At 46.5% G+C, this 26,599-nt stretch overlaps 1 protein-coding gene across 2 annotated transcripts in view; it reads left to right on the forward strand.

Moving 5' to 3' along the window:
- Positions 1–26,599, forward strand: part of Ankrd33b (ankyrin repeat domain 33B) — a 73,581-nt gene that overhangs the window by 21,803 nt on the left and 25,179 nt on the right. For both annotated transcript variants that reach the window (XM_076916392.1, XM_034523214.2), the window contains exon 2: positions 21,426–21,555. In XM_076916392.1, coding sequence (XP_076772507.1) covers positions 21,426–21,555 — 130 coding nt within the window. The remainder of the gene's footprint in view (positions 1–21,425; positions 21,556–26,599) is intronic.

Here is a 26,599-nt window from a genome sequence, read left to right on the forward strand (position 1 = left end):
GATGGCCGCTCTTCTGGCAGGGAACCTGCTCACTCGTGATGAGTCTTGATTTGTCAGTTCAGGGTGACGTTCACGACTTGCTGTTATAGCAGATGGAGTTTTTTTGTTCCTATCCCTCATTCTCCCCCTCTTGACTCAGACCCGGCCAGCCATTTGCATCATTTCGTATGTATTATTCTCATTCCTTGTATGGCGGCATGCTTGCGTGCGTGGGTGCGTGCGTGCGTGCGTGCGTGCGTGCATATTTGGAATACGTTTTCTCTTTGTAGCCCAGGCTGGCCTGAAACTTGAACTCCTCAGGCCTCGGCGTATTGGGATGGTGGGTGTAGATATTTACTACCATGCCTACCCTTGCCTGTTTTATTTGGACCTCAGCTGCATACCCTTCACTTCTGGCTGTTGTTTCTCAGCTTTTCCTCGCGCCGCCCCCCAACCCCCTCGCTGTCCGCTCCTTCTTCTGTCTTCAGTACCGTTCTGCAGACAAGATTAATGCTATCTTCTTGACTTTGTAACTATGCTACGACCTCAACTTTCTAGTTTGATTTTACAAACTGAAAACAAGTAAAATTTGTATTGTCATTTTGTACTGTCATTGTAACACAGCACTGCTTTGGTGACGCGTCACCTGGTGAGACAGGATCACCTCTTCTTTTCCATGTGATATGGTTTAAGCTCGGCCTATTTTTTACTCGGTCTTTATCCTTTCTTAAAAGGGGTGACGCCTTAGCTAGTAACTCATTATTCTTTACGAAGCATAAAGCAAAACTGGTGTTTCCCAGCTCCCCTCCGGCAGCTTTCTTTAGGCCCTGCTCCAGGTATTAGAAAGCAAGTGTTTGAGGCAGGTGACCCACCTCCATGCATCTGAGTCTAGAACGATCCAAGGGGCATGTGCACTAAGTGTTAGAGCTGCGGCCACGGTGACTCTGAGCAGCCGGAAGTGACAAGGGTCCCTCCGTGAGTCACAGGCCGCAAAGCATTCTACAGTCTGCTTGTGGGTGAATGATTCTTGCATAAAATTCTCTACATAGTGAGGATCTTAGATTTAAACGAATGTCCTGGAACTTCCTGAGCCCTGCTGCCCCCAGAGCTACATACATACATCTCCTAGAATCATAAGCCCCAGGATGGCTTCTTCCGGATCTTGTTGTGGTGTCTCTTTAAAGATTTATTTACATTCACTCGTGTGTGTGTGTGTGTGTGTGTGTGTGTGTGTGTGTGTGTGTGTGTAGAGTCATGGCATATGTGTGAAGGTCAGAGGACAACTCAGGTCACCAGACTAGGCAGCAAGCCTTTAAGCCGCTGATCCCTGGAATCCCTGCTGGTGTGCACTGCCCCTGATGACCTCCTCTTTATTTTCCTTTAGTCGTTTTAAAGCGGCAGCAAACATTTGCAAAGTGTTTGCTCTGGGTATTTGCTCAGTTAGCTACACTGTCCCTCTTGGTAGGAACCCACCCAGCCTTCCTGTCGCTAGAAGAAAAGGTACGCAAATGACAAGGGCTTTGAGTACAGGTCTGCATGGCATGGTCAGATTTTTATTTTAGTTTTGCAAATGTGCCAAACAAATACCTACTTTTACAACAGGTGCCCCTGACAGGGTGCGACTGAAGCTGACAGGGCCCCACTTCCCACCAGGGATGGGAGCTGGGAGAGAGTTCCTTTCTGTATATCTGTCAAGTGAATTGCTGTGTTTTTATTTTTTATTTTTAAGAATTATTTATTTATTTTATATCTATGAATGCACTGTTGCTATCTTCAGACACACCAGGAGATGGCATCGGATTCCATTACAGATGGTCGTGAGCCACCATGTGGTTGCTGGGAACTGAACTCAGGACCTCTGGAAGAGCAGGTGGTGCTCTTAACCACTGAGCCATCTTTTCAGCCTACTGTGTGGTTTTTTTTTTTTTAAACTAATGTTTTCATCTTTTTTGGTTTATGTATAACTGATATCTTTCTATATATTTGAGCTGATCAATTTATATCTTCTTGGGTTTGATATTCATATCACTCAAGAAAAAAATGTCTTTGATTAAAGAAACAGGGTACAATGTTTTGGATGTCTACTTAGAAACTTAGTAAAATTCCCAGGGTCTAAATCATTTTCTCCCTTACAAGATCTTTTATAAAGCTTGAATTCTGCATATTGATTCAAAGAAAGAGCAGTTGTCAGATGCAGCCCTGTGAGGCAACGAAACAAACGCACCTGCCCTCTGGTTTGCAAGGGGGAAAGTCTCAATTACTCCCTGATAGCTTTAACAGGGCACTCCGGCAGGTGTGTCCACTCAGTTAATGCTCTTGAAAGAGTTGTGTTTGCAGACATGGTTTTTGTATTCCTTTGAGGAATATGTAGGACTCACTGTTTAGCCCAGACTGGCCCCAGTTGACACTCTTCTTGCTTCTTAAAATGCTAACATTTATAAGACAACTAGCCAACTTCTCTTTTCCCCCTCCACTTCCTCTTTGTCTCATAATCATATTCATCGCTACAATAAATTTCCTGGTGTTAAGAATAGAACCCAGGGATCCCAGGAATCCTGGCTTCCCTCTGGACCAGTCTCTTCACTCACTCATTCTCCAGCTCAGACTCCCCGTCATGCTCACCTTGAGACCCCAGATCCTGTCCCCTGCTACCTCCGCCAGTCACCCTCCACACCTGACCCTGACAGAATACCAGCAGTTGTGTCACCAGTCCTGTGAAGCCACCTTCCCATCCCCCATCCCCCATCTGTGTTCACTGTGTGCTCCCTCTGCTGATCTCACCCAGACTTAGCCGCTCTGGGTTCCTGGCATCCTTCTGCGAGAACTCCTTTCCCGTTTCCTCATTTTCTGCCAAGAAGTCATTCTCTTTAGCTTCCTGTCTTACGCTGCCCAATAGAAGGACCATCTCAATGGACGTCAGGAGCCCTCACAGCCCCTGTGGCTCCCCAAGGTCTTCCAGAGCTCGTGGGGATTGAGTTCCTGCACTGAAAGGAGTAATAAACAGGGGATTGAGGATGCTTTTAAAAGCTGCCGTGTTTAGAAATGCCCTCCCTCGCTGAGGCATGAGAAACATAGTTTGCAGACCCCAGGGAAGAGAATTGCTGCCCCTGGTGAGAAGGGAGCCCTCCATAGTTCTGAGGGCTCACCATTTGGTCTGACGGCTTTGTTCTTGGAGGGGACTGCTAGACAAATTACCTGTCATCATCACCAGCTGTCACCTCAGTGAACCACATGAGAGCTGCTCATCACCAGTGAGTCAGTCTCCTGAGACCCTGAGTCCCCGCCCTTGAATGGGAGGGGCTATAGAGGAGACATAAGCTATAATGGGGGTCTGGGTCAGCAGGAGTTGAGCCATGGTCTGGAATAGGGGGCTCCTGAGTGGGAAATGGGGCAAGGGTGACACCCTGAGCATGAGGGAGGAAGTAAGAAGGTAGTACTGGCTTCCTGCTGGGTGTGGGAGGGATGCCACAGACCAGATGGTCCCCACTCCCACAGTTTTAAAGTCTAAAAGTCAGGACTCCAAGAGCTAGCAGAGCCACGCTCACTGTCTCTGACAGTTCTTGTGCCTCTTCTTGTCCCTAGCGTAGCCAGGTGCTCCTGAGTGTATAGTGGTTTTGCTCCAAACATCACCCTCATTTACATGTCCTCTTCTCGCTGTCTCCTGGATGGCCCCCTAAGATCTTTAGATTTTAATTCACAAAGGTACTATTTCCAAATAAGATCACATTCATATAGGTCAGGAATTAAGATGCACCCCCACCCTGTATGAATCTATATTTTGAAATGGCATCTCATCAGGGAGCCCATCTTAGGCTCAAACTTGGAATCCTCCTGCATCTGCTTCTCCAAGCCTAAGACTGCCGTTTGTGCCATTACACCCCACTGTGCATGTCTTCCTGGGGTGTGCAGTACAGTCTGTTGTAGACAGTAGTAACTGAAGGGGAGGGGAGCATGGCTCAGAACCCGGTGTGGCCGCTGTGCTGAGCAGGCTCAGGGATCCTCATGCTTTCCTGAGGATGGGCCATCGATTGTGAGTCTCTGCCCTGACACTTCCCTGTCTTTTCTGGTTGTAGTCTTCTCGATGATTCTGACTCTGAAAGTCACCAACATTTTCCTCTTGAATGATTGATGCCAGTCTGAAGCTGAGTAGCTGGGAGCCGGGGAGTACCTTCTTGGAGGGGCAAGTGCTTTCTTAGAGAATTAAATCCAGGGCATGCTAACGCTGCTGTGGCCGGCTCAGTTGGTGACTCTCAGCTTGGTTGTCCCCATGGCATCTATTGTTCCTGGAATAACTGGACAGCCTGTTCCAGGCAAGGAAGAAAACACACCAGAGCAATAGAATGACTTCATTATGAGTGCAGTTGTAATCCCAGCATCCGTTGCCAATAATCACATTTGCAGTTATGAACCCGTACCTGAGCTTGGTGCTAATATGGACCTATACTTCAAATTGATATGTGTTGGGTGTGCACGTGGGTGTTGTCCTAAAAGGTTTTGGATTTCTGCACCATGCTGTATTTACGGAGGGTCCTAGACCTTTTCCACTTCCATGTTTCCTTCTTCAGGAGCCCAGTCAGAGGTAGCACTCTCTGCCTCTCTGCCTTGCTCACTCCCTCATTCTCTTCCTGTAGTTGCTTTCTCTCTATCCTGAGGAGAGGCTGCTTTCTCCTTCAGTGCTGTTAGCTTAGCTCCTGCTTGTAGCCCTGCCCTCCAGCACCGCCTTGCTTGGCCTTTCCCACCCTGTGTTATGCTAACAGTGCTTTACTGAGGTGAAGGCAGAGCGTGTGCATTCTAGTGGCTGGATGCTTTTCAACAGGTTCAGCCATGCACTGTGAAGGTAGGTATGCCCTCTGAAAACGAATTGTCAGGCGGTGTACTGAAACTACATGAGTGTGCTGCTGGAAGCCCAGGTGGGCCAGACCTTCAGTGGTCTTGAGGTGCAGTAAAAACAAGGTAAATGGGAGATAGGAGGTTGTTGTAACCATAACAGAACATCCTGTTTTATTATAAAATTCTTTTTGCTAGTAAAATGACATAGGAAAAACAGTGGTCAGAGCTTTAGAGAGAGCCCAGTCTCTTGAGTTCCATCTCTAGAGCCCACATTAGGAAAAGCCGGGTGTGGTGGAGGGCACTTGTAATCCTGGCATTATGGGATGGAGATGGCCAGTTCCCTGGTCCACATATACCAGCCAGCTAGCCTACTCAGTGTATTACAGGCCAGTGAGAGACGCTGAGACAGGGTCGGTCTTGTCTGAGGAATGACCCTGAGGTTGCTGCCTGTCCTTTAGAAACATGCAAAATATGTGGCTGCACACCTGCACACGTGCAAGTTCACATACGTGAACATGCATACATGTGTGCTCTTATATACCTGCATACAAAAATAAAAATTATCAAAGGCATAAGATAGGAAGTGCATATAGAGGAAGGTGCTGATCCCTTGATTGGTTCTTGATTGTGTCAGTAAAGAACGTGGAAGCCAATTGCTGGGTGAAAGGAAAAATGTGGGACTTCCGGGTCCCAGGAGGAGGAGAAGCAGATGCAAGGAGAGAAGAGGGGCTCTTCGGACCAGGCTTTGGAATGAGAAGGATACAACAGCCATAGAAGGTCTTAGGGCAACCAGAATGGCAGTCTTTGCCATGGCTGGTGGATAGCTGGTCTAGGCTAGCTGATAAGGGCTAGAGGTTTCTGTGCCCAGCAATTGTGTTATCTGGCAAGTTTAAAAATAATAAAGCTGTCTACTGTCTTTTTTTTTTTTTTTTTTTTCATGGAACTAAGGTGGGCAGGGGAAAGAGAAGACAGAGCCATTGATGGCGACTTGGCTAAGCTAGCTGGGGGAACAGGTGGTTGGTGGAGCATGCGCTGGCAGAAGCATGATCTCGGGGCTGAGCCGGGAACGTGGCCCTGGGCAAAGGAGGAAACGTGCATTTTTAAACTTACACAGAACAAGTGCATAATCCAGGAACATACTCACGTGTTAGCATCAGATACAATGGGCTGAACATCACATATGTGCTATGCTTTCACGCGACTGTCAGCATAGGACATTAAAATCAATTCATCCTCAGTAGGACATCATGATGGCTAGGAGGTCTGTAGTCCATGGTCATCTGACGCCATGTGTGGCATATGGCTGTATCTGTACCTGTGTGGTCATCTCCCACTCCAAGATTCAGGTCTCCATCTCCAGCACGCTTCCCTTTGTCCTCTTTCTAGTGATGAAACCCCGTCCACCAGAGATGGCCACTACACAGCTTGCTTTAAATCTGTGGATCAGTAGAAGCAAGGCAGAGCCTCAGAGGAATCACGCAGCCTGGTTTTCTTCACTCATTGTAAAGGGTTCTGAGTTTATCTGTGTTCTTTGTACCTCCTAAGTTGCCTTTTCTTTGTATTTATTTATTTATTTATTTATTTATTTATTTATTTATTTATTAATTTTTTAAGGTGTGTGTGTGTGCTTGTCTGAGTGCAGGAGCCCACAGAGGAGGAAATCTACATTAGAGGCAGCTGTGCTGTACCTGACATGGGTGCTGGGAACCCAGCCTTGGTCCTTGCAAGAGCAATAAATAGTTCTAATCTACTGATCCACGTTGTCAGTCGTCGGTCTTCTTTCTTAACAGCTGCAGAGAGAAGCATTTCACGTTAGTTCCCCTGTTGGAAAGAAACAGCTCAGTGTGTGTTTTTCATATTTCATTGTTTTTAAACGTTGGTGTGAGTGTGTGTAACAAAACTGTCTCCTTTAGCCACTGTTGCAAGAATGCAGTTTTGTGACATTGATGACTTTCACAATGCTATGTAACTACTACCGCTGTTTCCAAAGCTTTAGCACCAGAAACAACCCCCGTAACCATGAAGGCATCGCCAGCTCTGTCTTCCCGGCGTCCATGCTCTTGAGCCGACTCTGTCTTTATCATTTGCTTGCTCTGTGTTTCACATAGACTGTAGTGGTTTGAATGAGCAGTGACGTCACCCTCCTCAGGTCAGGTGTTTGAACACTTGTCACTAGTTGATTGTGTTGTTTGAGGAGGTCACCGGACTGTTAGGATGTGCAGTTTTGCTGGAAGGTGAGCTTTGAGGGAGGGTTTATAGCGCACTCCTTTGCAGTTAGCTCTCTCAGCTTCCTGTGTGACAAAATGTGACCAGCCATTTTGCTCCCGGTGCCCACCTCCATGTTTTTCTTGCCATTATGGACATCCCCTTTGGAACTGTAAACCAACAGAAACCCTAACTTTGAGTTTTTGTTGTTGGTTTGTTTTTGTTTTGTTTAGTTTTTTGGTCCCAAGTTATTTTATCTCAGCAATGAAAAATAACGAATACACACTGGAAATATATGTGCCCCTTTGTGCCTGGCTTACATCACTTGCACAGTTATGTTATTCGCCAGGTTCATGTATGCCATGGCACGTATTGGAATTCCATTTCCTCATCGAGTGGAGAAATAGTCTTGTGTGTGTGCACCACACAGGTTGCGTATCCATTTGCTGATGCCTTGGGTGTTTTAGTTATTGGGAACAATGCAGCTGTGAACGTGAGTGTCCAGGTTTCTCCTGGAACGCCTGCTTTGAACCTCCTTGGATGAGTGCCTCGGACTGGAACTACTGAGTTATGTGGCAGCAAGCACTCTCTGGGGTTTGGCTGTTTGGTTTGGTGGAATATTTCTAGCAAGATTTTCTTCTTTTGTTTTTAAGGATGTTTCCTACACTTGTGTATTTCCAGTTTGTTTACTTGTTCAATTCCCCTTTCACTTTTCTTCCTCCCCCTCCCCTCCTCCCTTCCCCACTACTCCCCCCCCCCCCAACCCCCCAGCCTAAGAAACAAGGGAGAGAAAGCATGGTTTGCCATACCCAGCTTCATTAGGTTTCTTGCTGATGAACATCTACAGTGTTTGCCATTTGGGGCTGTGAGTTATGAATCAGGCTCCCGATGTTCTTGTGTCGGTCTTAATTTGGGAACAGATATTCTTTCTCTGGAGCGTGTCTGTGAGTGGCACTGCTGTGTCATGAGGCAGGCACATGCTGAGCTTTAACAGGGACTGGCTTCCCAGTGGTGCTCACACCCCCGTCTGCTGGGACCACGCGCGCCCCACACCCTCGCCAACATTTGGTATTGTCAGTCTATTTAATTTTAGCCGCTCTGGTGGGTGTGCGGTGCTGTCTCTTTGTGGGCTTGATTTGCATTTCCCTGGTGACTCACGATATTGAGCCCCTTCACATTTGGAAAAAGGTTATAATTTAAATTCTTTTACATAAAGAAAGACAACCAGGAGACATTAACTGAACACACCTGTAACACAGACATTCCAAAGCCCAGAATGTCCCCTTCGAAGTCATCTGCCCTGACAGGTATGAGTCAGACAGACAGATGTCAGTTTCAGTTATGTCTGAAATCACAAATGAGGTAGCAGCCTGGTTTTAAACACACACACACACACACACACACACACACACACACACACCCTCAGGGAGGAGCATGTATTTAAAGACTTTTAAATTTTTTTTTAAGATTTATTTTATGTATATGAGTGCACTGTCGCTGTCTTCAGACACACCTGAAGAGGGCGTCAGATGCCCATTACAGATGGTTGTGAGCCACCATGTGGTTGCTGGGAATTGGACTTGGGACCTCTGCAAGAGCAGTCAGTGCTCTTAACCTCTGAACCGTCTCCAGCCCAAAGACTATTTTAGAAATAAAAGAAAATGGAAGTCGGTCTTTCCTCCTCACCTCCCACTGGAGAGCCAGGCTTTCAGGGGGAATGTCTGACTGCACTCTATGCTGGGAAGACCCTGCAGTGGTTCTCCCTGACTTAGCTATAGCCCTAATTGTGAACCCCTTTAACCTGGAGGCTTCTCTGCGTTTGTGACATGGTCCTGTCCTCCCTGCCTAAGAAGTTTCTGCCTGCACTGTGCCAACCACTCTCCAAGCATGGGCCAGTTTCCACCTACTGCACCACCCACTGTCCCCTGGGTCAACTCACATTGCATTGTTTACTTCCTGGGCTCCTTCCCTAGAGCCAGTTTCCCCAGCGGAAGGACCTTACACACTCAGCTTCTGGGTTCCTCTTCCTATTTCCACACCCTGCCAGGTCCTCACTGGCTACCAGTGCTTGCTTGTATGGTAGTAGACGGAGACAGTTCTAGGTGGAATATGACTCCCCTCCCGAGAGCTGACTTTCTGTGGATGTTTGTATAGTTACCCATTCTTAGCAGACATGACTATGGCTAACTATTCTTAAATCTAGAAGACAAAATACAAGCCACCATTTCCTGACCTTTCTTCATGACCTTTTGCCCAGCCGGTCACAAGGCTATCATTTGTTCTCAATGAGGCAGCCTGCTGGTAGTATCATGTAGGAGGCATTTGAGAGTGACTGTGGGTATGTAGGCTGGAAATAGGTAAGAGTTTGTTAGGATATACCATGAGAAAGACAGGACCGGGCAAGAGAGTGGATGTGCATCTTCATTAATATTAAACACAGCACAGTTAAAGGAAAACATAGGAGTGAGGGGAACTGTGCCCGCGTTGCTGAAGGAGCAGAGTTGTATGAATTCGGGTTCCTGGGGGCAGTGCAAGCATCCTCACTGCCCAGCCAAGAGCCTTGTTCACCCAGCATCCTCACCTGCATCTTCCTTTCTCATCTCCTTCCACCGCTCAGCTAAGAGCCTCATTCACCCCACAGACTCGTCCCACATCTTCCTGCTTCGCGTCCCACAGGCCACTTGGGAGCTTATTAAAAAATGTAGGCTCTGACTCCGGGGGCTGAGGCTGGGGCCTGAGCTGTGCATTTCTCTCCAGCTCTTGGCAACACTGATGTTATCAGTCCAGAGACCTCCCTTGAGTGGCTGGGCCCCGAGGGTGAATCCAGCTGGGTTAGTTGTTTGAGGGAATCATCAGCCAGCTTGTTCATTCTCCACCCTTTGCATTGGTTGTATTGAATCCTGCCAGCCTTCATCCGGAATAAACTAGCCTTGGTGCATCCAGCTCAGTATTTGTGAAAATATTGTCTTTTAAAAAGTTGTGGGGAGTTGGGGAGACTGGGAGATGGCTTAAGGTATAATGTGCTTGCCAGGCAATGGTGAGGACCTGAGGTAGATCTCCAGCACTCCTCAGAATGTCAGAAGCTCTGGACTATGAGGCAAGTAACAAATGGGTCCCAGGGGTTTACTGACCGGGTGCCTTAGCTAATCAGTGAGCGCTTGCTTCAGTGAAAAGATGTGGTGCCAAAAACAAGTTGGGGAGAGGCTGACTTAGACACGTGACATCAGTCTCTAGTCTCCACATGTACATGTGTACACATGCATGTATACACACACAGACACATGCACTAACGTACACATAGAGACAACCATACATAGACACACTAAGTAGACCAGGTTGATGTCTGAGGGCCTGCAGATAAAGAAATGGGAAATGCTTGCAGAGAACCCAATGTGTTTTGTGTGTTCTATGTGTTCAGAGGGGTTTAATTCTTTGAGTCTGACACTAGTGGGCAATTTAGGTTTCTATATTGAATTTTATGGAGTTTTTTTTCTTCCCCCAGAAATTCATAAAGTTGATCATAAGCTATAGCCCTTGAGTGGTATAGTTTCTTATTTCCTTATTGGTTGATGGCTGGTGTGGTAAGCTCATGGGTACCCTCCCTCTGCTTTCCGTGGAACAAAAAGCAGCTTTCTCTCCCCTGTAATGTGTCTTCACAACCCATGAACGTGCCATGAAAAACCCATGAACTTGTTAAAGACATGAGTTAAGAAGCTTTGCTGAAGTTTTGTATTTTAAAGTAAGGTTTGGATTATTAAATAAGACCAACCATTCATTACATAAGAATGAGACTTACAACTACTGCAGAAAAATGTCATCATTCAGACCAGTCATGCTGAAATCCGGGTGATTTTCTTCCTGTTTTTTTTCCCCTTATATTGCTAATAGTTAATTTTTCAGTTGCTTTTATAAAAGTTTGTTTTTACCTTATTTTAGTATTTAACATTTTCCTCATGGTTAAATTTCTCCATATAGATCATTTTAAATGTTTAATGAGATCATGCAATATAAAAATTGTTCTTTAACTTTTTGTCCCAATTTCAAAGGAAGAACTTTTGTTGGGGGTGGGGATGTGGGGACCAACATTGATCTCATGTCTTCAGGCATATAACAAATCCTGGTTGAAGCCTAGAGGGAAGTTTTCAAGCTGATAAGTGGTGTTAATTATATGTACTTAGCCACAATTAGTATAACATCTAGTAATTTTTCATGGTTATTGGCATGACAGTAATCATTCTGTATTTCAGTGTGTTAGTTACTTTTCTTACCAGTGCTACGAAGTACCCGACAAGAAGCAACTTAAGGTGAAAGACTTTTGGTTCATGGTTCAGGGGATGCCACACGCCTACTCAGAAAAGGGCTGACAGAGCAACCGGGTCATGGCTAGTGTTGGGAGCTGCTTGCTCACATCTGGGCAGATGAAGACTCAGAGGAAAGGGATTGCTGGAATGCATCTGGATTTTTCCTTTTTTATTCAGCCTGGAGCCCTCGTTCATGGAAGGGGACCACTTAGGGTAGACCTTCACCTCTCAGTTAAACCTCCCTGGAAACACCTTCACGTACAAAAAAACCCAAAGTAGATGCTGTTAATGCTTTAGGCCAGTGTTTCTCAACATGAGGGTCACTATTCCTTTGAGGAATTGAAGGGCTCTTTCACAGGGGTCTCCTAAGACCATTGGAAAACAGATATTTACATTATGATGTGTAACAGCGGCAAATTACAGTTGTGAAGTACCAACGGAAATAATCTATGGTTGGGGATCACCACAACATGAAGAACTGTGTTAAAGGGCAGCAGCATTGGGAAGGTTGAGAACCACAGTCCTAGTCATCTCTTAATCCAACCAGGTTGACAATAACATTAATAATCACAGGTCTGCCTTTGGTCAACTTGACACCCAAATGCATCACCTCAAGTCATAACAATCAACCCCAGAGCTCCAGATTCCTATGTTGATCCCAGTGCAGTGTGCATTAGTCTAATACAGTGTGCTTTAGTCCATCTCTAGGGTCCCCATAGTCCTAGCACCCCAACTTGTCCAGAACTCAAAGTTCAAGGTCATCCCAAAGACTCAAATCTCTTAGCTGTCAGCTCTAATGAAAATCAAGAATGCGTTAGATACTGTTGTGTTTTTAGTGTGAAATGTCTCCATCGGCCACTGGTTCCCAACCCTGCTAACACTGCAACCCTTTAATACAGTTCCTCATGTTGTGCTGACCCCCCAGCCATAAAATTATTCTTATTGCTATTTCATAACTGTAATTTTGCTACTGTTATGAATTTTAATGTAAATATCTGGTTTTTTGCTACTGTTATGAATTTTAATGTAAATAGTTGTTTTTTCTATAGTCTTAGGCAATCTCTGTGAGTCATTCATCATCCTTACCCTCCCAATCCCATCACCCCCCCTCACAAAGGGGTCGTGACCCACAGGTTGAGAACTGCTGCTATAGGCTCTTTAGTTGATGTATGTGAAATGGGGTCTCACTATGTAGCCCTGACTGGTCTGGGACTCACTATGTAGACCTGGCTAACCTGGGACTCACATCTGCCTGCCTCTGTCTCCTGAGTGCTAGGGTGACAAGTGTGTACTGCCATGTCTGATTTTATAGGCTCTTTGTCTTAGCTCATGGTCCCCGGCTATGATACCTTTGAGGTATATCCCTCACTGGAAGAAGTGGGTTTCTCGGGGTAGGCTTTGAGGTTTTAGAGCTTGGCTCTACTTCCTGTCTTCTGCTTTCTGACTGAAGGTACAACGTGGCCAGCTGTCGCCTGCTGACATCAGGGCTTCCCCTGCCACAGCTGATTGTACCCTTTAGTCAACTATAAAGGGAAATGCATCTTTCCTCTGAAGTTGATTGTTGTCAGGTATTTAGTTACAGTGAAAAGAGAAGTGACTAATACACGTACTTCCAGGATACAGAGGTACAGAGTGAGCATTCCCGTCCCAGTAGGGGGGTGGGACTGAAGCTTAGCAAGACCACCAAATGTGCAGTTCCATGCTTGTCATTCATGGCTCACGGTGGCATCATCTGGGCTTTAAACAGCTAGAGTAGCCCTGTCTCTCCGACTCTATTGCTTGTGTCACATGGGGCTTCTCTCTTGAAGCACTCCAGTCGGTGTCTGTGGCTTGCCTCATGAGTGTCCCATGTATTTGGTGTCCTGGATATCTTCAGTATCCTGGTGTTTCCACTGTAACTTCAAGACACTTCTGAGAATACAGTATTGAGTGTTACTTGGGTCCGAGAGAAACACTGGACGGTGTTTTGCTCCTAGCTACTTGTTGTGCTGCTAGATTCGTTGAATTCCTCTTGTTTATAGTGTGACAGTATCAAGTCAGTGTCTCTGAACTGGGATTTCCTTTGTCCTTCCCTGGGAGATGCAGAGATTCCTATTGCTTGAAGCCTGGACATCATCCTGAGCTGCCCTCTCATGGCCTATGGCCTGGTGTTTTATAAAGTTTACTTTTCCCACTCTTAACATGATTTGAATTTAAAAACAAAACTCTAAACTGGTTATTGTCTTAAGTCTGTTTTATAATAAATTTAGTGTACTTTTAGTAACGTATAAACAGTGGAAGTATGAGATTGGCTTTGCGAAGCCGGGAGTCGTGTCCAGCAGAGCCTTTCTTGCTCTGTTAATTCTGTGGCAGAATGGAGACACGCTAAAGAGCCTGCATGCTTGAGCAAGCAAGAATTGGACTTGCTGTCTGAGGTCCTAGATATAACTAATCCACACATGAGGGTGACTCACTGCACACTGCCACTTTGGACATTAAGTTCCCGACACGGTCTAACCTTAGGACACTTGGAATAGCAATTCAGACGTAGTGTAAGAGCAAGGAGATTCAGTGTTACAGTGTGAATTCAGGATTGCCCAGGGACCAGGAGAGCTCGGTGGTTGATGGGAGGGACCAAGCCCCAAAAGGCGCTGTGATATGCCTGAGTGCAGTGTTACTGACCATGGAGATAGAATTTGTTCACAAGTTGTGATAACAAAGTTGGCTTGCTACGTGGAAAATGGAAAAAAATTAAACCTCTACAAAGTATCACCTATAGAAATTAAAGCAATAGTAGATTAAAGACCTAACAATGAAAAAGGAAACCCTGAAACTTTCCAGATAAAATATGAGTATCTTTGTGGTGCTTTCAGAGAAAGGAGGTTGTTTGTTTGTTTATGTCTTTTTTTAAATGCACGAGTGCTCTGTCTGCGTGTACATCTACACACCAGAAGAGGGCATCGGATCCCTTTATAGATGGTTGTGAGCTACCATGTGACTGCTGGGAACTGAACTCAGGACCTCTGGAAGAGCAGCAAATGCTCTTAACCACTGAGCCATCTCTCTAATCCTGAGGTGTTTTAATTTTTTATTTTGTTAGGGTCTCATGGAACTGAGGCTGGCTTTGAACCCCTGATCCTCCTGCTTTCCCTTTTTGAGGGCTGGAATTAGAGGAATATAACAGCATGCCCAACTGGAAGGGATTTCTCACTTTTGTATTGAAAAAAATTTAAGTGTGTGTGTGTGTGTTGAGGGTGTGACATGGCATATATGTGTCAGTCAGGGGACAACTTTGTGGAGTCAGTTCTCTCTTCCTATCTGAATATGGGTTCTGGGATCAAACTCATGTCGTCAGGCCTTCATGGCCTCCCTGACCTGTTTCTCCAGCCCAGGCAGGATTTCTGAAGTCACAAAAAGCATTACCATAATGGAAAGCACTATTTTATTACATCAAAATGAAAACTTTGATGGCAAAATGGAAAGTAAGTAGGAAGGAAGGAAGGAAGGAAGGAAGGTAGGTAGGTATCTCCCCTCCTTCCAAACTGATTGCTGCTGAAATGGAAATATTTTGGATATGTTGGGTTAAATAAAAAACACTGTTAGGATAATTGCTTTTGTTAATAGAACCATTAGAAGAACATTTTATATGACATTCATTGATGACACCCATTCTATATCTCTTGGACAGTGCTGACGTTGAATACATCAAGAACTAAGTCTGATCAATGAGGAAAAGGTGAAGAAGCCAGAAGGAAATGGACAAAGGATATACACACACTGTTTATTAGAGCGGACATGTAGATGACTAATGGACAGCAGTGATGGTCAATCTTACTCTAAATTAAGGCATTGCAAACTAAGATCACAGTGACGTCAGCCAAGACGGGATTTAAACTAGTTAAAGAGGAATTCTTTTTTTTTTTTTTAAATTACTTTTTATTCTTTGAGAATGTCAGACATGTTTACAATGTATATTATTGTATCCACCCCTGTAGTTCCTCCCACCTTCCCTACTCTACACCCATCCCAACTTCCTGTTCTCTCTCTCCTAACCCACTGAGCTGCCTCATGTGCACAGATGTAGGGCCATCTCTAGGGCATAGGCACCCTGCGAAGGTTCACATTCTTGGAGAAACCCCAAACTTTTTCCCACCCCCACACAGCCTTCAATTGTCAGTAGCTCTTCAGCTGAGGTGGTAGCTCACAAACAACTCTCCAGTCATTCTGGAGTGTGGGCTAGAATTTTAAATGTTGATATGCTGGTCATTTGGACTAGTCCCCAGGAAGATAGGGGACTTGATTTTGAATAGTCTCCAAGGCCTTGGGGGTGGGGGGTGGGGGTGTGGATGAGCGAGCGTCACTGCTTCCTGTCTCCCGCTGTCTCATCCAGAACCCCCAGGTTTAGTCATCTCTTTTTCTCTCAGAGGCTTCATTTCTGACCAAACATCTTGCTCACACCATCAGGGTGCCATCATCCGAAGCCTGGTCCTTCTTCTGGGAACTCTTCCTTAGGTGGCAGGTGGGACAGACCAGTCAGTAGTTGGGGAACGGGATCCCAGTGACACAGGTCCCAAGAGAAGGGCTGGTCAGGGAGCCCAAGAGTCATATGGAACTGTGGAACTGGAGTATTTACAGGAGGGAGGGCCCTGTCAGGGTGGCAACTGTGGCTACTGCCTAGGACTTCTCTCAAGGGTATTTGGGCTGTGTGTATGTTCTCAGTCTCTATCTGTTCTTAAATCCAGACATGTTGCGTGGATGTCTTCCAAGAGCATCAGGACCCAAGTGCAGCAAGCCTTAGGCATCCAGGCTTTAGCAGGGTCTATACACTGCTACGAGAGGAACAGAAGGGCTTTGTTCAGTGACTCTTCCAGATCTGAGGGTTGTTTTCAGAGGTGCTTTTGCTGACGTAAGAAAACTGTGTGCGTGCATGCATGTAATCGCACAAAGAGGATGCTACAGTGTGTTCAGTCAAACGTTAGAGCGATGCATTCACCCAGTGATGTTCTGGAGGAGTTTGGGTGCTCCCACGATGAGCTGAGAGCACTCTTGTCTCGTTTGTGCAACCGTGAGCTGACAGTTGAGCTAAGAGAATGGAGAAGTTGGTGCAGTGACTGGGTCGGCAGAAAAACTGCCAGCTCCAGTAGCCTGCTCATCTAGCCTTCCTGGAGCTGCTCTGTGCTTTCTTTCTAAAATTCAAGAACTGAAAAAAGTTTTACCTTATATATGGATGACCTTATATATGGATGACCTATTTCAAAAACTCCATCAGCTGGAGAGAGTATCAGGGAGCCTTTATGGAGTTGATTGTGCTGTCTTGTGGATGTCAGTTTAAAACACCCTTATCATTCCTTAGAGCTTGAAACAAACACGTGGGCACATGATCTAGTATTTGTTGTGGTAATAATCAATCTCAGTCGGGGATTTCTACCCCATCTTAGATCATTCAGTTCTCAGATAAAAGACACAAATTTATATTCGTAATAAGCCTTTAAAGCGGTAGAGCTGGGCAGATAGCTGCCTGCTAAGCTACTAGTATCTACTTCTCGATCAATAACCCCGAGATCTGACTTGTTGTGTTCTGTTTGGGCCACCATTACTGACTGGCCAGCCCTCATGGCAAGTTCTCAGGATCATTTGCCCCATGGTGTCTTCTCTCTCTACCCTCAATCTTCTCTCTCTCCTGGTCCTCTCCCAAGCCTGAGAACCAAAATTCCACCAATCTCTCTTCTGCCCAGCTATAAGTTGTCAGCATCTTTATTCAGCCAATAGTTTTAAATTAATGAGCAAGGTCGTATAGCATGAGGATTCTCTTGTGTGCCTGTGACAAGCAGATCTTGGGGGCTCCATATTAGCATTATAGCAAAGACCTCAACAAATACTCTTTTGCCAGGGCAATTAATTATGATAACGGGAAAGGTACCATATGGAAAAATCATTCTTTTTTCTGTACTTTTGAGTCAGTTTTGCTCTGTAGCTCAAGCTGGCTTTATGTTTGAGATCCTGCTGCCTCCGCCCCCTGAGTGCTGAGATTACAGCAGTATGTCACCATGCCCAACTTGTCAGTGATACTTTTATTGAAAATCTGGTTGTGCTGGGCCACTGTGGGAGTACTCTGAACTTAAAACTTGCCACCCTCCGTGTAGCAGAGCATGCACTGGCTGTGCTGAAAGAGGTTTACTCATCAAATCTCGCTCTCAAGAGCCTGTATTAGCTGACTATTAACATCTTGAACGTGTGTGTCAAGGAAGGTAACCCTGAGTCTTTGCTATTTTAAGTGTTTTGGCCAGTCGAGGTTGCTGTAACAAAACCCTGTGGACTGTGTGGCTTATGGACAATGGAAATCTATTTCTTGCAGTTTTGTAGTCTGTGGAAGTCAGGGGTCAGGGTTCTAGTGGGGTTAGTTTTTGAAGAGGTCCTCTTCAGGTTTCAGATGGCCACTGTCTTTGAATGCTGGGAAAGGGTCTGGAGAGTTGCCTGAGGTTCCTATTCTGCACTAATCTCATTGATGATACTTCCAGTCTCATGTCACCTCTGAAAGGTCCCACCTTCTAATGCCAGCACTCTGTGGGTCACGAGTCCATGGGTGAGTTGAAGGAGGACACAGGCAATCTGTCTATAGCACTGGACTCTCCAGGTAAAGCCTCTGAGGACAAAGAGGTGACTCCCTGCCTTGGATCTCATGTTTGTGCTATGAGTCATCTACCTAATTAACACATTTCTCAAAATTGTGTGTGTGTGTGTGTTAGGATGTCATGCCAGGATGTTTTGCTTCTGCATTTCCAATGGGCAGCGTGGAATCCTCACTCTCTTCTATTTCTGACTTGATCTACTAGGCCATGGTTTTGTAAGTCCTCAGACACACAAGAGAGTATCACTGAGTTCCAAAATGCAGGTGGGGCTGGATGCAGGCGGGGCTTGGATGCAGGCGGGGCTGGATGCAGGCGCAGCTGCTCACACAGCCTGGGCTTTGTATCTTCACCTTTCTTGGTGGAAGCTGTCTCCTCAGGCCTCAGTAACAGCCTTTCTCCTCTGTCACAGGTCACAATGGCTTCTTAGACTCTGGCTCTCCTAATGTGCCCCCACCCCCACTAACCAGAGCCAAAAGCAATCTTCATTCAGTGCTTTCTCAACCTCTTTTGTTTCTCACTGGGCCTGTTAGGTCACATGACTTTTCTTGACCTCATCTGGGTGAGGAGGTGATTGTGGCTTAGAAGCTAGAGACAAGGGACGGCTTTCTCCTATGGAAATGCACAGGGGTGGCCAGGTACGAGAATTCCCTGGAGAATAACGGTGCTAAGTGGACTTGAAATGACAAGTTCTGGGAGCTGCCAGCATCTCCACTAAAACTCTTGTCCAATTTTCTCCTGTGACGAAGTGTTCAAAGCCACTCAGAGGTGGACATTGTCCTGCACCATGGTGGTCACTGCCACAGCCCTGGAAGAGAGCAGTCACAGAGGTATACCTGGTCCCAGGTTAAGTGTGGCCTTATATTAGCTTCAAGCAACAGGGAGATATTGTTCTGAAGTTTGAGGGCCACAGCACTCTGGGTGATAGCACACTCTGGGAGGAGAGCACTCTGGGAGGGAGAGCATGCTGATTGACACCCTGTTGATTGGGGCTCCACTCCGAGTCCTTTTTGCCTCTTCAAGACCAGGAGTCCATGGTCTTCTTGGCTGGAAGACTCATCACTCCAGTCTGTCTGTGTTTTCCTATAACTCTCTTCCTATGACCCTCTCCCTGCTGTCTCCTCCCTCTGCCTATAAGGGCATCCACCACAGTGAATTTGACTTCATCCTGACTAGTCACGTCTACGAAGGCCTTGTCTGTCTCTCTGGACACATTATGAAAACTCATTGGTTGTTAGGGCTTTAACATTTTCTCCTCCTGTTTTCCTTTTTCCTTCTGCTCCTTCTCTTCCTCTTCTTGCTCTTCTTCCTCCTCCTGCTCCTCTTGATCCTGCTGGTCCTCCTTCTTGTCCTCCTGGTTCTTCTCCTCCCAGCTGAGGACGGTAGAGACTATTCTGTAAGAGCAGCCTTCCTGGTGCTTCCTTAGGTCCGGCCTTACTTTGACCATAGGTTGACAGCCTGGTGGCTCCATGCTATTCTTGCTTTGTCATGTATATGTTCATATGAACCATGTATACATGCTGTCACCTGCAGAGGCCAGAAGATGGCACAGGAACCCCCAAAACTAGAGTTTCTGGTGACAGAAAGGGCTAGGGTGGGGAGAGGTGGAGGCAAAATCCAGGTACCCTGCAAGAGCAGCTAAGTGTGCTTGAAAAACAAAAAACAAACTACTTAGCCGTCTCTCTGTTTCCCTGGACCACATTTTCTCATCCATTCGTGGGTTGATGCGTATGTGAACTAGGTACTTGTCTTGGTTACTGTGACTAACACTGCATGGCACGATGTACAGATATTTTTGTCATGTACTGTCTTTGAGTCTTTTGGCCATGTCTCAGTACAGCTGTGTCAGCTGGTGTCTCTGTTTTTAGTTTTTGTGAGGAACTTCTGCACCATGTTCACAGAGGCTGCACTAGTCTACATCCCCACTGGCAGTGGAGAAGGTTCTTTCTATTAGATATTCTTTTGTTTTTGTTGTTGTTTTCCGTTTGTTTTTGTTTTTCAACACAGGGCTTCTCTGTGTAGCCCTGGCTGTCCTGGAACTTGCACTATAGACTAGGCTTCTCTACAATGTAGCGATTCACCTCCGGCTGCCTCTGGGGTGCTAGGATTAAAGATATGGACCACCACCACCCAGCTTGTACGTGCATGATAATTTGGCAGATATTTGATTTGTAATCTCCAAAATCGACCATCACCCTGCATGGACTTCTTCCTCCTGGTGCACAGCACCCTCCTTTCAGATGCAGCGTGCTCTGGTCTGCATGGCTGCCCCCTAAAATACCTGTTTTACCCAGAGCCACCTCCCCTTCTGATGGTGGACAACCCCATCAGTGCTTAGAGTGTGACCTTGGTATCTTCTTGGTTCTTCTGTTCTTCTCACACGCCCCAGGTCCATCCTTTGTGAGATACCAGAATCCACACGTATCTGCTACCCAAGGCTCCACCTTGGGCCACTGTCAACTGCTCAAGCTTCCATAGCATATGTGTCTCTGGTCTCCTGGAGCCAATTTCTGCCCAGCAGACGGAGTTAATGCAGAATATCGATCGCCAACTATTCAAAGTGGTCTGGGGCTCTTCATGGCTCTGTGGACTTGGGTACCCCTCCCTCACTTCACTCCGCTCCAGTCTCTGGGCCACCTGGGAATCCCCTGACTGACATGTCCAGGTCTGGCTTGGCTGGCTTTCTGCCTGAGTTGTTCCCCATCCTTGTTTCCCTGGCTTGTGTTTTCTTGCCTCCTTCGAGTCTGGGTCCCAACACTCCTTGTGAGTCGGCTGAAACTCTGTCTGCTGTCATTCACTCACATCCTGTCTTGCCCCACACTGCCGAATACTACACATGGTACTGTCTCTTTGTGTGTGTGTGTGTGTGTGTGTGTGTGTGTACACATGTGTGTGCACTCTCACTTTCTCTCCCGTCTGGGGGAAACAGCCCTGAGGGCAGAGATCTACCTATTCACTAATGTCCTTACCCATTGTGCCTCATGGGATGGACTTCGATCATCGGCAGATAAATAAATGATTGTCCTAAGGATTGAAAATGTTGAAAACTGGGGCCCTGGGATCTCTGTCTTAGTTAGGGTTTTACTGCTGTGAACAGACACCACCACGACCAAGGCAACTCTTATAAGGACAACATTTAGTTGGGGCTGGCTTACAGGTTCAGAGGTTCAGTCCAGTATTATCAAGCTAGAAAGCATAGCAGCATCCAGTCAGACATGGTGCAGGAGGAGCTGAGAGTTCTACATCTTCATCTGAAGGCTGCTAGCAGAATACTGGCTTCCAGGCAGCTAGGATAAGGGTCTTAAAGCCCACACCCATAGTGACAAGCCTACTTCAACAAGGCCACACCTTCTAATAGTGCCACTCCCTGGGCTGAGCATATACAAACCATAACAGTCCCTCTGTCCAGCCCCCTGGAAGACGGCTGTTCCCCTCAGGGTCCCTAGAGCTCACTGATGATATTTGGGCTGTGTGACTCTGACCCACTTCCCTTCTTCATTTCTAGACTGGTCTTATTGTTGCCTGCTACCATGGCTTTGTGGATACCGTGGTGGCCTTAGCAGAGTGTCCCCACATTGACGTCAACTGGCAGGACAGCGAAGGAAACACAGCCCTGATCACTGCTGCACAGGCAGGTAAGAGCTGGCCTTCATTCCTCCTCCAGGGTCGTGCTGCTGGACAGTGTGGGCTCCCGTGACTCCTGAACGCATCCCACAGAGATGGACGTGGGTCTGATAGAGCATGTGCTGAGGATGTGCCTGGAGGGGCTGACTGGCATGCAGGAGAGAGTGCACATTGCTCTCTGTGCTCTTGGAACAGCACATTTACCCACTCCAGATTCAGAATGGAACTGCCACCAGCTAGTGTCTCCACCGTAGAGCAGCCTCAAGGAAGGCAGGCTTGCCTGCCTCTCGGAGTACTGACATCCCCTGAGACTGGGTGGGTGGTGTGGTGCTGGTGGGCTGGAGCCACAGTCACGTGCTTTACTGGCTTTACTGACAGTTACGTAATTAGATCCACTGAGAAGGTGACCTTGCTTTTTCCTATAAAGAAACGCCAGGGACAGCTCTCTGCAAGCTTTGGAGAATTCATGTAACAGAGTGAGACTAAATTAGTAAGAGTCCCATGGAAGTGGATTCAAGTACACGTCAGGTCATCTCTGGAAGTGAATATATATGCCACCATTACCAAGTGCCCAGGGATTTGCAGTCTACTCAGAGTGCTGAGATAGCTCAGGAGGTAGAGTGCTCGCCTGGGATGCTCAATGCCCTGGGTTCACTGCACAAGTCAGGTGTGGTCTCTGCTTTCCCGTGATGTCTGCACTCAAGAGGCAGATGCAGCTCAGATGATAAGGCCAGCCATCTGGAATTAGAGGCCAGCTTGGGCTCCGTGAGACTCTCTATAAAACAAACAACATTTCATTCCATCACTTTAACATAAATGCTTATACTTTTTCAAACAGTCGTGAATCTGACCATTCCCTACATTCTTAGCCATTATACATCAGTCAGCCCGAGATTTCCTATCTGCAGATTCAACATGGATTAAAAAACAAAACAAAACAAACACTGTTGTAATCGGATCTGGAATAGGGGCTATAGATAGCTCAGTGGTAAGTCACTTGCTAGCCAAGTATAAGGCCCCAGATTTGATCTTGAGTGAAACAAATAACAGCAGCAACAATAAAACCCACTCAGACGACAAGTGTGTCAGCACTAATGCACATACATTTTTTTCCTCACCATTATTTGCTTAAAATACAGTATAATAAATATTTGTTACATCTAAACTGCATTAGTCACTGCACACAATCTAGAGATTATGGTTTAAGCACAGAATATGTTGTGTGTATGTCATATGCCTATACTACACCATTTTTAAAAATTAAAAATCATTTTACTTTATGTGTATGGATTTGTTTGTATGTCTGTGCACCACACACATGCCATGCCCAAGGAGGCCAGAAGAGGGCGCTGGATCACTTGGAACTGCACTTGATGGTTGTGAGCCACGGTGTGGATGCTGGAAACAACCCCTGGTTCTTTGGAAGAGCAGTAAGTGCTCTTAACCTCTGAGCCATCTCTCTAGCCCCTACTATACATCATTGTATATAAGACACTTGAGAACTTCAGAGTTTTAGTATCTACAAGGGTCCTGGAACTTGTCTTCCAAGATACCAAGGATGACAGTATACATCAGTCAGGTTCTTGGTGGCAAGTTAACTTGTACAGCAGCTGCCCATGGCTGTGTCAGAGAGAGGCCTTTGTGTCCTGAAGAACCTCGGGACAGCTTGGGTGGTGTTTCGGTTAGGGTTTCTATTGCTGCCATGAAACACCATGACCAAAACTACTTGGAGAGCAAAAGGTTCATTTGGCTTACATTTCCACATCACTGTTCATCATTGAAGGAAGTCAGGGCAGGAACTCAAGCAGGGCAGGAACCTGAAGGTAGGAGCTGATGCAGAGGCCATGGAGGGATGCTGCTTACTGGCTTGCTCCTCATGGCTTGCTCAACCTGCTTTCTTATAAAACTCAGGACCAGCAGCCCAGGGATGATGATACCACTCACAATGGTCAGGGCCTTCCTCCCCCACATCAATCACAAATTAAGAAAGTGCCTCTCAGGTTTGCCTGCAGCTGATGTCATGGTGACACTTTCTTAATTGAGGCTCCCTCCTCTCAGGTGACTTTAGCTATGTCAAGTTGATTTAAGACTCTCCCACACAGGTGGGAAGTGGGCTCAAGGCTCTGAAGCTGGAGAAAAGGTGCTCAAGTGTGGTGATTCTGGTAGAAGTGTCTGCAGCTGCCCTAAGGAGAGGAGACCTCTACTGTCCCTCTTGCTTCCTAGGCTCCATGTCAAGGCCACTCTGCGTAGATCTCATCAGCTGACACAAGGGAGAAGAAACACTTGCATCTGGCTATGTCATCTTGCATAGCGGGAGGTAGACCGTGCGCCCCACAGGCCAGTCCAGATGTTCTTGCTGGAGAGTTTCCCAAAGTCACTGTGTCAGCACACACCCCTTCCCTCCCCCAGTTCTAGAGTGGGGATTTTATCTCTGTTGTAGGATCCCAGATTTTGAAAGCCCAGATCTCAGCCACCAGCAGCAGGTGTGTGACAGCACCTCTGTCGTAATTTTAATGCTGTGATAAAATGTCCCCCTAAAAGGGTCAGCTTAGGGGAGAAAGGCTTTGCTTTTACTTCACAGTTCCCAGGTTACATCCATCATGGTGAGGAAGTCAAGGACACAAGAAGTAAAACAGTTGGTTCTGTCATAGCCACAGTCAAGAGCAGATTGAGTGATGCCTGCTTGTGTGCTACTCAGTTCAGTTTATCTATTCTATTCAATCTGGGACCCACGTTCAGGGAATAGCACCACCTACAGTGGACTGGGTCTTCCTGCATCAATTACATTATCAAAACCATCCCCCATAGGCTTGCCCACAGGCCTGATCTGGACTATCTCCCATTGCAACTTCTTCCCTGAGGAGTGGGAGAATGTGGAGGAGAGATCTCTTTTCTGATCGATTTGCACATCAGTTAGTGTTTGCTGCCCGTGGGGTGCGTTCTGAATTCTTGCCTATTTGAAATGCTTCTGGTTTATGTAAACATCTGGACAACGACTTGACTGAGTATAATACTGGGTGCCCCCTCCCTCTCTGCCCCTCCTTCCTTCTCTCCCTTCTCTCTGCTTTCTGCCCTCCCTGGTATTGGTTATTGGAGTCCCACCTGCTTTTTGCATTTTGTTGATACCTGAAAATGTCATCTATACTTCATGCTTGATACTGGAAACAAAGACAGTTTTCAGCACCTGCATGGCATTTGTAACTGTCCTTAACTACAGTTTACCTGGCCCCCTCTTCTGGCCTCTGTAGGCACCAGGCATGCACACAACACACACACGTGCACACAACACACAACACACAACACACACACACACACACAATCACAATAAAAATCTTATTATACACATAAAATGAAAGTGATAAATAAATCTTTAAAATTCCTCAGAAGCTCACTGTCACATCCTGGCTCCTCTGTGTGCTTGTCTGGGCTCCTTTCCGGTGTGTGTTTTCTTCAGGAAACAGTTTCCAGCTGCTCCTGGAATCCCATCTGCCTGTTTTGTTCTCAGCCCTCTTGCATGTATTGTCACCTGTGGGGTGGAACAGCCCTTCCCATCCACAGCCCTGTCTTCTGAGCTGGAAAATGCCTCACGGTACCCGGATTGCTTTATTATTAAGCCAGTCCCCACCGCTTTGAGGAGGGCCTCTGGGCTGGCAGACGAGTTCTCCCCAAAGCTTTCTTGTGAGAAACCTAGAAGAGTTCACAGAAAAGCAGCAAAGAGCAGGTGGCAGCGGTGACTCCGTTTGCTTGCTTGTGTGCGCGCGCTGGCTGTCCATATTATTCTTCTCACTGATGCCATTACAAAATACGTGACACCAGGAACTTAAGGAAGGGAGGGGTCTGGGGCTGCAGCCCATCATGGATGTGAGAGCACCTTTATCTGTGGTGGCAGGGACTTGAGGCATTAGTCATATTGTCACCCCAGTCAGGACGCACAGAGCCATGAATGTAGATCCTGAGGTCATTTTTTAGTTCACTCAGGGTCTGAGTGGGATGATGCTACAACTGGTGGGTCTTTTCTCTCCAGTTAAAGTCTCTGGAAGCATCCTCGCAACATAGCCAGGTGTGTGTATGGGTTTATATTTTTCAAAACTGTCTTCAATAAGAGTTCTTAAATGCTTTAACCTCCCTTCTCGCCCACCACCCACCAGAGGTAATCATAGAAAGGAAAGGTTGGCAGAGCAAAGGGGAAGTGGACCTGTTTGGAAATAGTTCTTTTGGGTAACTGTCAGGATATCAGCAGCTACGTTCACACAGGTCAGCCAGCAGCAGTAGCTCGATCTGCTTGCTAACACCATTCACAAATCAGCACTGCCACTTCGATCCAGAGGAAGCCACAAGGCTCTGCCATTCAGCCCAGGTCCCCAGACTATCATCATGAAAGTTCTTTGGTGCATTTCTCTCTATGAAGTCACAGCATACGGCGATCAGTGAAGAAGGCAAGGCGAACCCATACCACAGCATCATCAGTGAAGACCAGCAAAGAGCGGCAAGGCAAACCAGTACCACAGTGTCGTCCACTGTCTGTTGGGTTATACTTACACACTTTCCAAACATCACATGTCATCTCAAGCATCCATTCCAGCAAAACATCACACGCCCTCTTCCCAGGCAGCTTCCAGAAAAACACCATGTGTCTCTTCTCAGCAAAACATCCTTTCACATGTCTGCTTCAGCAAAACAGCCTCTCGTAAGACATTTTCCAGTAAAACCTCACGCGGCACAACTGAGTGAGTCTCCAAAGAAACCAGAAATTTCCACTTCAGGTGTGTCTCTTAGCTCTAAGTTCAGTGACTTAAGGTCAGTCACCCACGCCCTGGCCCCTGCAAGCTTCAGCAAACATCTCCTAAGACAGGAGAATAACAACCAGCCTATCACTGCTGCATACAAGAAATATATCACGGACACAGATTATATACCTCCAGACTGCAATGAGAAGTCCCCACTGTCCCTACCATAACCTTATAGGCGAGGGCTCTGAAAGCGCTAATAGTTTGGCTGCCCTTTAAACCACATGACACCGGTACCACACAGTTAAGTGTCACACCCCATCTACTT

The sequence above is a fragment of the Arvicanthis niloticus genome, chromosome 19 (assembly GCF_011762505.2).
Source record: "Arvicanthis niloticus isolate mArvNil1 chromosome 19, mArvNil1.pat.X, whole genome shotgun sequence".
NCBI classification, from domain to species: Eukaryota; Metazoa; Chordata; class Mammalia; order Rodentia; family Muridae; genus Arvicanthis; species Arvicanthis niloticus.